Below are 12,738 nucleotides of genomic sequence, written 5' to 3' on the forward strand. Positions count from 1 at the left end.
CATACATGGGAGATGTATGGGAGATAAAATTACAAATACATCGGCTCTTCATTTATCAGTTATAAACAAACTTATCTAAAATAGACATAACCAAAAAAACACTAGAAGTCTTGCTTCAATATGTTGACGACACCTTCACGTCAGACTTACGATTGAGAAAGAGCAAAACCTCTATCTGCCGTTTCTAGAGGTTCTTGTGAGCTTCTAGATGTTCATTAGGACATGTATATCCAGGGTGAGTCTTAAATAAGTGCAATTTTTTTAATGGTGGTATGCTTAGATCCCAGAAACACGTCAAACATGAAGTTTTTCTTGCAAAAAGATTTTTTTGAACATTTGGAATTTTTTGAAAAAAAATTTGGGATTTTTTTAAAAAGTTAAAAAACGTAATATCTTCATAATGTGGTATCATAGGTAGTATATTAAATTTTATAAGAAAAAAACAGAAAAGATCCAGTAAAAGATCCAGTATCTCAAAATGTAAGTGAAAAATATATTTTTTTTATTTTCAAAATAAAATGTCTCGGTTATTTTGAACTTAATTTTAAAAACGGTAAAGAGAAAATATGTTTCTTTTATCGAGATCTACCAGCCCTGAAATTATTTGCACTTATTTAAGGCTTACCCTGTATACCGGGTGCGTCTCAAAAGTGGCTCACCCCTATAACTTTTTTACTTCTTCTGATAAAAAAAAACGAGATTTTGCATGTTAGTATATGACATAAATTAGGATTGATTAACATATTCAATTGTTTTTGGTTACTTCCTGTTTCACCGGAAATGAATACAAATTTTGATTTTCAAATGGCACCCTCGATATTTTTTTTACTTTATTAGATAGAAAATGTCATTCTGAATAGAATAGCATATTATATGTTATTAGTGTTTTTAGTGTCTTGTCCTGGCCAGTTAGAAAATGCTCAAATCGAATTTTTAATCATATCTCAGTTTTTTCAAATGAAACGAGAGTGGCTCATTAGCACATTTGGAAAAAGCATTTTTTATGAATAATTTGATACCACACACTTGGTATTTCGAGTCAAATTTTCGTTACGAACCGCAAGTTATAATTTCATTTACACCATATGTAATTCTATTCGGAGTGTTATTATCTTTAGAATAAAGTAAAAAAATACGGATGGTGCCATTTAAAAATCAAAAGTTGTAGTTATTTCCGGTGAAACAGGAAGTGACCAAAAACAATTGAATACGTCAATCAATCCTAATTTATGTCATATACAAACATACCAAATCTTCTTTTTTATCTGGAAAAATAAAAAAGTTATAGGGATGAGCCACTTTTGAGACGCACCCGGTATAGAAAACCTACACCAAAACGTTCCATTATTTAAAATTTCATTTCAGAAGTAACCATTCTGAAGCAACCAAAATAGGTATAGTTAAAACATGATGTCATCGAGCAATTAGAATATTATTATGTAGTGACCAATTTTGAACTAAGTAATATTAAAACGGATTTGCTTTAGAATAAATGCTCTGCGAAGTCCCTCTTAAAGATTAGAAGACTGACGTACAATAATTAGAAAACTGACTCATTGTTGCGGTGTCTGAGAAAGATGTTCTTGACGGTTTCATTTGAAAGAAACGTCAAAAAAGATACGCCGAGAGTTAAACAGTATAAAATTAAAACTCTTTTTAAGTCTAGGACTGCTGTAAGAAGTGTCCTAACAAAAACAAAATCGGGATCGTCAAAACAAGGGAAAGGTTCGGTGAGTCGTATATTGAAGAGACAAAACGTCCTCTAAATGTACTTAACGACTTAACGAACATAAAAAACATACTACAAGAGGTGAAACAATGAAGTCAGATATTGCAGACCATGAGTGGTCCCAAATTTCTCACAGGTGAAACAAGTGAATAAGGTCAGTGCTTTTACAGTCCCATCAATAAAATACAATCTTCTTCCAAAACTTTTACATTTTATTCACCGGTATTTAAATTAAATTAACAAAACTATTAAATAATCTACGTTAAAAAACAAAATTAAAATAACTAATCCACCCCAATCTAATAAGGTTGCTGCGTTTGGGGTACTTGAGCTTCTTCGATGGTCCTGTGGTACACCTTGGTGTCGTAGAAGTACGAGTTTGGTACTTCGTGGACAAACATTTCCTCAAATTTAATTGGTCGGTCTAATGGGAAATAGGTTGAGGTGTCGTCGACGTATCCTCCACCGGTACCAGGATGAGGATAGAAGAAAGTGGTTTCTTCAGTTTGGCCTTGGTAGGGTTTGTAGGGAATGACAACGAAATAGAATTGGTAGGGTACACCACCAACTGTACCTTTGGGTAGCATGTATCTGTATGAAGAAATATGTGTAAATAAATGTAAAAAATAAGATAATTAGAAAATGTGACACATTTCTGGGAACTGTTTTTACTGTTTAAAAGCTTTTTGTAATGCAATAAATGTACGTTATATTCTGTTCAACTTCATATTTTGATAAATAGCCCCACTAATTGTTTTGTGTTAATTTAATTATATACTAACCTATCAGGGAAATAGAAATAATTGTCTTTTCCTGTAACATGGAATTTTCCAGCACCTTTATAGGCCTCGGTAACCTTCTTGGTCAGAACTGGATATGACGTTTTATCAGCAGCAAAGAACATGGTCTCATGAGAGCTACGCTTGATCACATTTTGTCCTACTTGCAAATGCCATTTGAACGAATCAATTGGAACAAAGTTAACTCTAAAATTAATAAAACAAATAAAAAAACAGAGTTACTAGATGTAAAATTCAAAAAACTATACCTGTTTACGCTAATATTGATGGGTTTGCCATATTCGTCGTGTTTTGGTCCAAGGAAAACTTTAACAACAGCTTGGGTGTCTTGGTTGGAGTTCACGTGAATTTTATAGGTGAACGGTTTGTGATTGAGACGTTGTTGAATAATCCATACCTAGAAATTCAAGACACATTTTAAAAACTAGTTGTATTTATTATTCAGGGTGAGTTTCCTACGATGTTCTCTATGGGTATCTCGAAAACTATTGGAGATAGAGAGTCGGTTAAATGGGGAAAGAATTGCAGTTTTGTGGGGTCATAAATATGCGTCTTTCAGATTTTTGAAAAAGTTCATGGCTTACTAGATATTTCGAAAAAAACAAATTTCGGCTATTTTAAAAATTGTCCCTAATTCCATTATAATCCATTTTAGACAAAAAGTTTTCAGATAAAAGTTTTTTTTCTAAAGCTTGTCATTTTTGACATATTACACAAACATATGTTTTTATAAATGGAAACCATAGTGGGCCATGACGTCAAAAAGAGCGCCATTTTTTAAGCTTTTCAGCGATGTACGCTATAATATGTTTTTTTAGAAATGACTGAGTTATAGCTAATTCTTATCATTTTTAAACAATTTCACTTAGTTAGCCATGGAAACAAGTTCAATCGCCGTTGCTCTCAGATATGTGAAGCTGTCACATCCAAACTTTGTAAATTAAAATAAATAAAAATTGTAAATATGAATTTTTCAAATGAAGAAAAACGTATAGGATTATTGGTTCAACTTTTCTTGACCATACTTTTCGAGGATACGTCGACAGGTGAATGTTACGTTTTTTAGAGAACGGTTTTCAAGACATAACAGTAAAATTTAGTTATAGCCAATTCTTATCTTTCTTGATTAATTTCACTTAGATTGGTATTCTTTTATTCTGTTGTGATTTATCACTTATAAAAAGTCAGAATATATTATTAAAGGGTTCTTTACAATTTACATTACACAAACTAAATCTTAAATGACAAGCTTTAGAAAAAAAAAACGGAGAACACAATTTCATTAAGGATGTGATTATCTACAACTTTTATCTGAAAACTTTTTGTCTAAAATAGATTATAATGGAATTAGGGACAATTTTTAAAACAGCCAAAATTTCTTTTCTTCGAAATATCTAGCAAGCCATGAACTTTTTCAAAAATCTCAAAGGCGCATATTTATGACCCCACAAAACTGTAATTCTTTCCCCATTTATCCGACTCTCTATCTCCAGTAATTTCCGAAATACCCATAGAGAACATCGTAGGAAACTCACCCTGTATATAAAGACTGAAATGTATATTTCTGGAAAAAACTTTGTTTGATAAAATAAATTATAGATAGAGATAACTTACCTGGGCTGATGGGTTTTTCTTTACTTGAACCTCGGAGGTCCACACAGCGTTAGTGACATCACTGAAGAAGTTCTCAAAGTACGTGATCAATCTATCCATCTCAACTTTTTCAATGGTGACACCTGGGAATACTAATTCGTCCTTAGTGTATGGTTTCAAGTTATGTTGGAATTCGTGGTGGTACGACAGTAACTATAAACAACGAACATTGTTAATTAATTTATGATCATTTTACATCAAAAAGTTCGGTACGTACTTTTTTGTATACCATATAAATGGCTGGATCTCTTAAAGTTGTTTCGGGGTGATCCAGGACAGAAGGAACAACATGCTCCCAGGTGTCCGAGGTGTGGGAGTATCCCAAAATGTGTTTGGCGTAAGCTAGGTAGCTACAGTAGTATTTGTGGTGAGGGGAGTCAGCATTGGCGTGAATTAGATTGCCAAAAACGTTTTCAGGGTGTTTATCTTCATAGATATTAAATTTCTTTCCTGTATCCTGAAATTAAATGATAAAGGTCAATCCAAAGTAATTAAATACTTACACAAATGAAATATAATACACTCAAAACATTTTACCATTGGTAAGAGTTGCATTTATGTTCGCACTAAAGGTAGGTTCACTCCTCCAACTTCCAGTGACATATAAAAATGTACAAATTTGAGAAGCACCTCAATGTAGTATTGAGCAACAAAAAAGATAACAATAAAAGCATTCTTCTGAGAGAAAAAAACTTTTGTATTGTAACTCCAAAAGTTTCGACCTAAAGGGTATCGTTAAATACTTACTGTGATTACATATCCGCTGTCAACAACTTCACTAATGCGATCTTCACACTGGTGGACTTTGGTGAAGCTGTGCTCGTACTTAGTACCAATATCTTCCAAGTGGTTTACTTTAGAATCGTGCAAGTCAACGTGGTTGGGTCTTTCAGGGAAAGGTTCTCCAGTGACGTACTGGAGGAAAGGATAGTAAGGTACGTCGACAGGAACGTGAAAATCTAAGATGGGAATATGACCTTTTCCATTGGAGAGTCGTTCCATGTGGTATCTGGCAACGAGGGCTTGAATGATGTTCATTGTGAGTTCACCTATCAAAAATAAAATTAGTATTAGGTACTTGTTATATAAAAGAAGAAAAAATTATAGTATATTTAACAAAACTTTTGTTGCACATCATAATACGACCCCCAGCAAACTCCATAAGACGACGCATGGTGTCATTGATGACGTGCAACCAAAGTTTTGTTAAATATATTATAGGTCCGGTTGGAACGAACCTTATAGAACACAAAAATGATACCCTTTTTGGAGAGTAGTACAAAAAATATTTTACCTCGTTTGTCGTGGTTAATTTTAAATTCTTCGCCATCCATCCAGTAGGGATAGTGGATGTGGCAATAGTAATGGAAAGCATTGATACCAACATCCTCCAAATAATACGACATGGTTTGTTCGTGATGCAAGTTTAAGTGATGACCTGAGTAGTTAGCGTGAATAGCATTGTGAGCGTGAGTATCAGTTACCATCTAAAACAAATTTTATTCAATACAAGACAGTAAAGTTAAATCAATCAGTTTTTCAAAATGTGTCTTTTTATTGGCAACTCTATACAGGGTGGCGCACCTTATTCGCCTCGGTTGATTATACGAAAACGGAAAGATGTAGAATCAAATTTTTTATGGGTATATGTAGAGAGGCAATGTGCATAATTTAAAATTATTTTGAAATATACAGGGTGTGTCAGAACTAAGACCCATACCAAATTTATATTTTTTCTTATGGAACACCCGGTATTTTATTTCATTTTTTTATTCTAAGACATAAAATAAGGCATTTATTATAAGGGTTTAATATGTTTAAATGCTTTGGTTTTTGAGATATTCAAAGATATTTAAATATGCATGGTACAATAAAAAAGTTTGTCTAACCTAACCTAACACCCTGTACATTACTTTTAAGAGTTAATTCGTATGCTGACATTGAAGCCAGAGAAATAAACTTTACTAAAAAAATTTATTGCTTCCTTAAATGTATACAGGGGTATCAAAAATTGTTGGTCTATTTTAAATATCTATTTTACATCAAAACTTTGTTATTTCAAATACAACACTATGTATTTTTTTAAATAGGTCGAAGCAGATTTAAATGCTCTTTCAAACTATATTAGGGTTTCCTATACCTGTTTGGCTCAGATTTTGAATAAAAAGCGATTTTTCAATAAAATGGCAATTAAGATGGCTGGTGCGGTGTCGCCATGGCAATTTGCTAGTGACAGGTAGCAGCTATTTTCAAAAACGACATTAGTTTATGGACTTGATTTAAATTTATAAAAGTTTACTTTTATTTAATTTACCTACAATAGTTTAATAACTAAGAAGTATTTATTATTTTATCAAGAAAAATAAAAAAGTAGTTCTTGTTTTTAAATAAAAATAACCTGTTATAAATTTAAATAAAGTCCATAAACTAATGTCGATTTTGAAAATAGCTACTAAGAGTCACTAGAAAATTGCCATGGCGACACCAGCCATCTTGATTACAATTTTATTGAAAAATCGCTTTTTATTCAAAACCTGAGCCAGATAGGTATAGGAAACCCTAATATAGTTTGAAAGAGCATTTGAATCTGCTTCGTTTTATTTAAAAAAATATAGATTGTTGTATTTGAAATAACGAAGTTTTTATGTAAAAACGAAGTTATTAAATTTTTCAGTAAAGTTCATTTCTCTACCTTTAAACTCAGCACAAGAATTAATTCTGAAAAGCAATGTACAGGGTGTATACACAAAAACCAAAGATTTTAAACATATATAACCCTTATAATAAATACCTTTTTTTGAACATAAGAATACAAAAATGAAATAAAAAAACTGGTGTTCCATAAGAAAAAATATAACTTTGGTATGGATCTTAGTTCTGAGACACCCTGTATATTTCAAAATAATTTTGAATTGTGTACATTGCCTCCCCACATATACCCATAAAATATTTTGTTTTTACATCTTTCCGTTTTCGTATAATCAACCGAGGCGAATGAGGTGCGCCACCCTGTATCGATCCTATTTATTGATTATATTATTTAATAAAATGATTTCAATTTAAATATTTTTTGAGGAACTACATACGTTACTGTTTTCTGTTCCATGAACCATAGCGTGTTTGTAGACTTCTTGAATAGCGTCGGTGCTGTAGAAGTGCCATGGGTAGACTTCATAAATTGGTGGTAAGATTATTCCATAAGTATCAGGTCTGTGTACTACAGCGACAGAAACTGAATACAAGAACGTACCTAAAATTTGATTTAAAATAGTTAACATTAGTTTAAGATGACCTTGTTGATTTTAAGATGCTCGGAAAGGCTCATTTACGTTTGTCACTTTTAATGATTATATTGGAGGAATCATCCAAAATGATAAATATAGATTGCCTCTAATTTTTGTTTCGTCCACAATAAAATCCTTAAGTGACTGACTCACTGATTAATCACGATCCTGCTCAAACCACTCAACGTAAGAAGCTCAATTTTGGCATACAGGTTGATTCTAGGGTGTAGAGGTTCGATAAAAAGGGACTTTTCGAAATTCCAGTTCCAAGGGGGTGAAACCACCCCTCAAATATTACAATATTTTTTATTTACAAAACTGTCAAGTATCAGAAAAAAAACGCTTAAACACGTATATTTTATTTTGCTTTTTTTACACATATTATAAGATTTTTTAAAAATGTATACAGGGTGTTTCGAAAAATCTGGTCATTGATTAATCACGATCCTGCTCAAAGCGCTTGACGTAAAAAGCTGATTTGTTTAAAACGGATTGACTTTAGGGTGTAGAGGTTCGATAAGAAGGGATTTTTCGAAACTCGAATCCTAAGGGAATGAAACAAACCCTCAAATATTAGAATATTTTTTATTTAAAAACCGGTGAGTTTTTCGGAAAAACTCTTAAATACGTATATTTTATTTTGTTGTTTTACATATTTTAAGATTTTTTAAAAATGTATACAGGGTGTTTCATAAAATATGACCATTGAGTAATCACGATTCTGCTTAAACTGCTTGACGTTTATAGCTGATTTTTGTCAAACGGATTGACTTTGGGGTGTAGAGGTTCGATAAGAAGGGGTTTCTCGAATCTCAAATTCCAAGAGGGTGAAAACGCTCCTTAAATATTACAATATTTGTTATTTAAAAAACTGTTAGTGGGAAAACGCTTGGACACGCATAATTTATTTTGTTTTCTTACATATTTTAAAATTCTTTACAAAATCATACAGGGTGTTCCAAAAAGTTGGGTAATTGATTAATCACGATTCTGCTTAAACTGTTTGACGTAAAAAGCTTATTTTTGGCAAACGGATTTTTTGAAAGTCAAATTCCAATGAGATGAAACTACCCCTTAAATATTACCAAGTTATATAATAATATCGCTATATTGTTTTTTCTCATGCTGACATAAATGTGAGAAAATTTTATCCAGTTTGTATGTTAATGGAAATTCTTGCTTTGCTTTATCATCACCATTAAAAATGATTAATTCGACGCGAACGAAATCGCGGGTACACGCTAGTATTAATTATGAGGGATCAGATGATTTGAGTGCCGATCAACTTTTAATGAAAGAGTCGTTCCCCAATCCGATAATTCATCCAGAGTGAAGGCTCAATGAATAGTGTAAACAGCCCTGTCTTTGTTTTTTAATTGACTTCTCAATTACCAATACTAGTAGGTAGCTTTAAATTTTAGTTTGTTTCAATCTTATTATAAATATTAAACTATTCGTTATTATTCGTCATAACAATTTTAGAAATTCCTCTTGAACGAAACATCCTACCAGCTGGTACAACTACGATATTAACTTAAAAAATGGATCTTCAATTTCTCTGCCCGTAAAGTTGTCTTTACACCTTTTCAAAGGCACAAAATGAAGAATAGGGGCAGTTCATATACTGTACAACAGAGAACTGGATGAAAATATATAGACAAAAATAATTACACTGGATGATTTCACTCTGGATGTACATAAAAAAAGATACAGTGTAAATATAGCTTTACCTTCATTGATAAAGTGGTGTAAAATGACGGCTGTTTGGTAGAAAGTTTCAAAATCTTTCGCATAATACAGAACTTTGAAGACAGCGATTGCTTGCTCTAAGTGTTCTTCCTCTCCAATGGAGAAGATGTGTCCTTTTGGTAATAAGTAATCGTAATGGCTGAATTTGATCAGTGTGTCAACGACTTCAGGTTTCTGAAATATACAATACACCATAATCAGGATACTTGATTTTTGTTAATAACATAACAAAACTAGTTTAGATCAATTCAGTCAAGATTAGACTTAAAAGTTTTACTTTTATATACTTACAGTAAATAAGGGTTTGTGAGTTTGTAGCCATTGCACTAGATCAGTAACTCCTTTGCAAATTTCCGCATGTTCTTCTACAAGACCAGGTTGTACTACATGTTTGAATAAGGTCAAAACCTTGTGCTGTTTTTCGAGAAAAACATTGTCCACTGAAACAAAATATTATAGATTACATATTTTATAACTCAGTGTACGACCAGGGACGTATGTAAAGGTGCGTTCACACCGGCTGCGCCGCGCCGCGCAAAGCGTTTTGTAGCATGTACTTTTGAAGTGTATTTTTTTAGCGCACAAAAGTATATGTTAAAAAATGATTTGCACGGCGGGGCGCGGAGCGGCACAGCCGGTGTGAACGCACCTTAACAAAAACGTTACAAATGCACCAAGTGTAGATATAAAGTAAAGTAAAGTAAAGATTTCAGTTAACGTCTCCTTTTTGCTGCCAGGGCTATTCTGGACGGGGCCTACTTTGTTTACGCAGAATCCGAACCGCGGTCCTCGGCCATATCATGGTCAATGGCCTACCGACTTGGCAAGTGTCTCAATCGACTCTTGCTGACGAGATATCCGATCTCGAACCGGCATGAATGAGCAGTGTGTGTCAATAGATTTTACACTTTTGCCTTTTTTTGGACAACAGCACGATACAGAGTTTCGAACTGGTCACCCGTCCATCCACTAGTATCGCCTTACGTCGCTTAACTTCGGTGTTCTAATGGGAACCGGTGTTTCGACGTAGCTAGGCCGTTGCCCTTGTAGATATAAATTCTACACTTTTAATAATTCTGTACCTTAAAACAAATTGTAATTAACAGTGTGGGTGCCCTGTAATTACAATAAAATCTTTTCTTAAGAGAAATCCAGCGCTTTTAGAGTTACGTTACAAAATTTTAAACAAAATTCTAAACAATTATCTACCTATTTTGAGCCATGAGTTAATTTACTTTTTGTAAGTGATCACAAAGATGCTCCTGAATATCGTTTTTGGAAAACGAGTGACTTCTTTTTAAGTGACAGTAAGTTTAATGAATTTTTCGGTTAAAACCAGCAGTGGTTCCTCAAAATATTGCAACTGTTATTGCTAAAAGTCTCCAACTATATAGTCTGATACTGCCACAGGCCACATAAGATAGCTTAAGATTGGTTGAGTAATGGGTGTTCATATCAGGATGTTTAAAAAAGGACCATGAATTTATAAAAGCTGTTGTTGAAGTAAAATTTAATGAAACAGTGTTATGACTACAAAATGCTTTCATATGTTATATGATTAAACAAGAATTGTAGCTACAGGCGAATTTCTTACAATTACTACACTTGTTACAATTGTAAATTTTATGTGATGCGTTCTCGATAACACAATAGAGGAGAGGAGAGTTTACACACAGTAGTGTGCTGATCTACTTAAAAAAATCGAAAAAAATAATATTACTAGCATTTATTGAACATCATGGCTATCTACTGTATCTATGATGTTCTTTTAAATTTTTAGGGACAAAAATTATCGATCGATAGCTTATTTATTTAAAAAAAATAACCATACAGTAGCTATTTTTATAAAAGTTTTACTGCAAAATGTAATAGAAAAATAAAATTTATTAGAAGCTTTCAAAGAACTGTTTTAAAAAATGTTAAATTTGTTAAATAATTTAATTTTTTTCGTAAAAAAAATAAAAACACTGTTTATATGATTCATTGTATATTTTGGGTTGTTATAGCCCTAAAAATACGATTTATCAATGTAAAAGGTATTGAATAAGTGCAAATATTTTCAAGACTGGTAAAACTCGATAAAAGAAACATATTTTCCCTTTACCGTTTGTCAAATAAGTCCAAAATATCCGAGTTATTTTACTTTGAAAATGTAAAAGAATGATTATTTGCTCATATTTTGAGAACCACTGGATTTTTCTGGGTTTCCTTTTTTCTATATTTAATATACTTCCTTTTGTTGTCATGAAATCGAGATATTATGTTTTTAATTAAAAATTTTAAAAAACCCAAATTTTTTTTCGAAAAATACCGAATTTGCAAAAAAGTTTCGAGAAAAAAACATCATAGACGTGATTCTGAGGTCGAAAAATACCACCCTGAAAATATTTACCCTTATTTAAGACCCTCTGTATATAAAAAGCAAAAGAATAAATCACAGACTTACCGGTTTTATAATGGACAGTTTCGTGGACAGGAGTTCCAAAAACTGCCACACTCAGCAGCACCAACCCCAAGCAAACCCTCATCTTGACTTTTTAACCTAGAGTAAATGTTTGCAATACACCAATTTTTCTTTTATATAAAACCCAATCAGGTTGTATCACTTTACAGATAAGTAAGGTTAATTTTTGTCTTGTTTTGCTACCAGAGTATTATTTTTTAACAAACAAATAATACGCGCCTATCTGTAAGGCTTTGTTCTTATCGGTTAATTAATGAATGGAAAACGAATTAAATATTCATATGCAATCAGTATTTTTTTCGATAGGTGGTCATTGAATTCTTAAGTTTATTTAAGACGAAATATTGTGTAGTGCTGCACGTGATATGGCATGGGTTATAAGTCTTATAAATCAAATTTTTCAGATATTATATTTTAAACGAAAATAAGCCATTTCTAGTTTGTGAAAATACTTAGAACACAAGGTGTCCCAATAATCAGTGGATATTTTATTTTGTGTATTTTTCTTCAGTGGCAAAAAGCCTGGAAATCTTTTCAATGAAACTAGATTGTAGATTGCTTGGGTGGGGGGAAGTTAATCACCGCGATCTTATAGATCTATTGTGTCCCTCTTTCTCAAGTTATAACTCATCATACAGCCGCAGGGTTTTAACAAAAGCCAGTATCTGAGACGGTTTTACGGAGATTAGTTTCCATCTCCGATATCGGTCATACCAAAGTTTATGGCATGAATAGTTCGGGGCACTTATGATTTTATTGGGAACAAAATAATATAAAGCTGGGACTAGTCTTAATCGATAGCTTTTATATTCCGATTGAACATACTAAAAGTCCCCATATGTCCCACTAAGGGAACACTGTCAAAATGACGTCGCCATCTTGGATTTTTGGCATTTTTTTCTTAATCTGGTCTTTACTCAAAAACTACTTATTTTTAGAAAAATTATGAAGAGGGAAATTCAAGAAATTCATTAAAATCTAACAAAGAGCACAATATTGTCAAGAGTTTGCGTAACAAAGATTGTTTCTATCTAAAAGCTGATAAGGGAAATAAGGTTG

The 12,738-nt window shown here is 32.5% G+C and overlaps 1 protein-coding gene across 1 annotated transcript in view; it reads right to left on the minus strand.

Annotated features, from left to right (window-relative positions):
* Positions 1-1,920: 1,920 nt before the first annotated feature.
* Positions 1,921-12,738, minus strand: part of LOC115884226 — a 29,576-nt gene continuing 18,758 nt past the window's right edge. Inside the window, exons 9-18 of the mRNA XM_030902735.1 lie at positions 9,507-9,655; positions 9,197-9,389; positions 7,269-7,432; positions 5,477-5,669; positions 4,930-5,231; positions 4,400-4,639; positions 4,144-4,335; positions 2,778-2,926; positions 2,512-2,715; positions 1,921-2,320 (exon numbers count right to left, since the gene is read on the minus strand). Of these exons, the coding sequence (XP_030758595.1) occupies positions 2,029-2,320; positions 2,512-2,715; positions 2,778-2,926; positions 4,144-4,335; positions 4,400-4,639; positions 4,930-5,231; positions 5,477-5,669; positions 7,269-7,432; positions 9,197-9,389; positions 9,507-9,655 (2,078 nt within the window). The 3' untranslated portion in view covers positions 1,921-2,028. The remainder of the gene's footprint in view (positions 2,321-2,511; positions 2,716-2,777; positions 2,927-4,143; positions 4,336-4,399; positions 4,640-4,929; positions 5,232-5,476; positions 5,670-7,268; positions 7,433-9,196; positions 9,390-9,506; positions 9,656-12,738) is intronic.

This window comes from Sitophilus oryzae, unplaced genomic scaffold (genome assembly GCF_002938485.1).
Source record: "Sitophilus oryzae breed Bouriz unplaced genomic scaffold, Soryzae_2.0 scaffold_213_pilon_pilon, whole genome shotgun sequence".
Classification (NCBI taxonomy): domain Eukaryota; kingdom Metazoa; phylum Arthropoda; class Insecta; order Coleoptera; family Curculionidae; genus Sitophilus; species Sitophilus oryzae.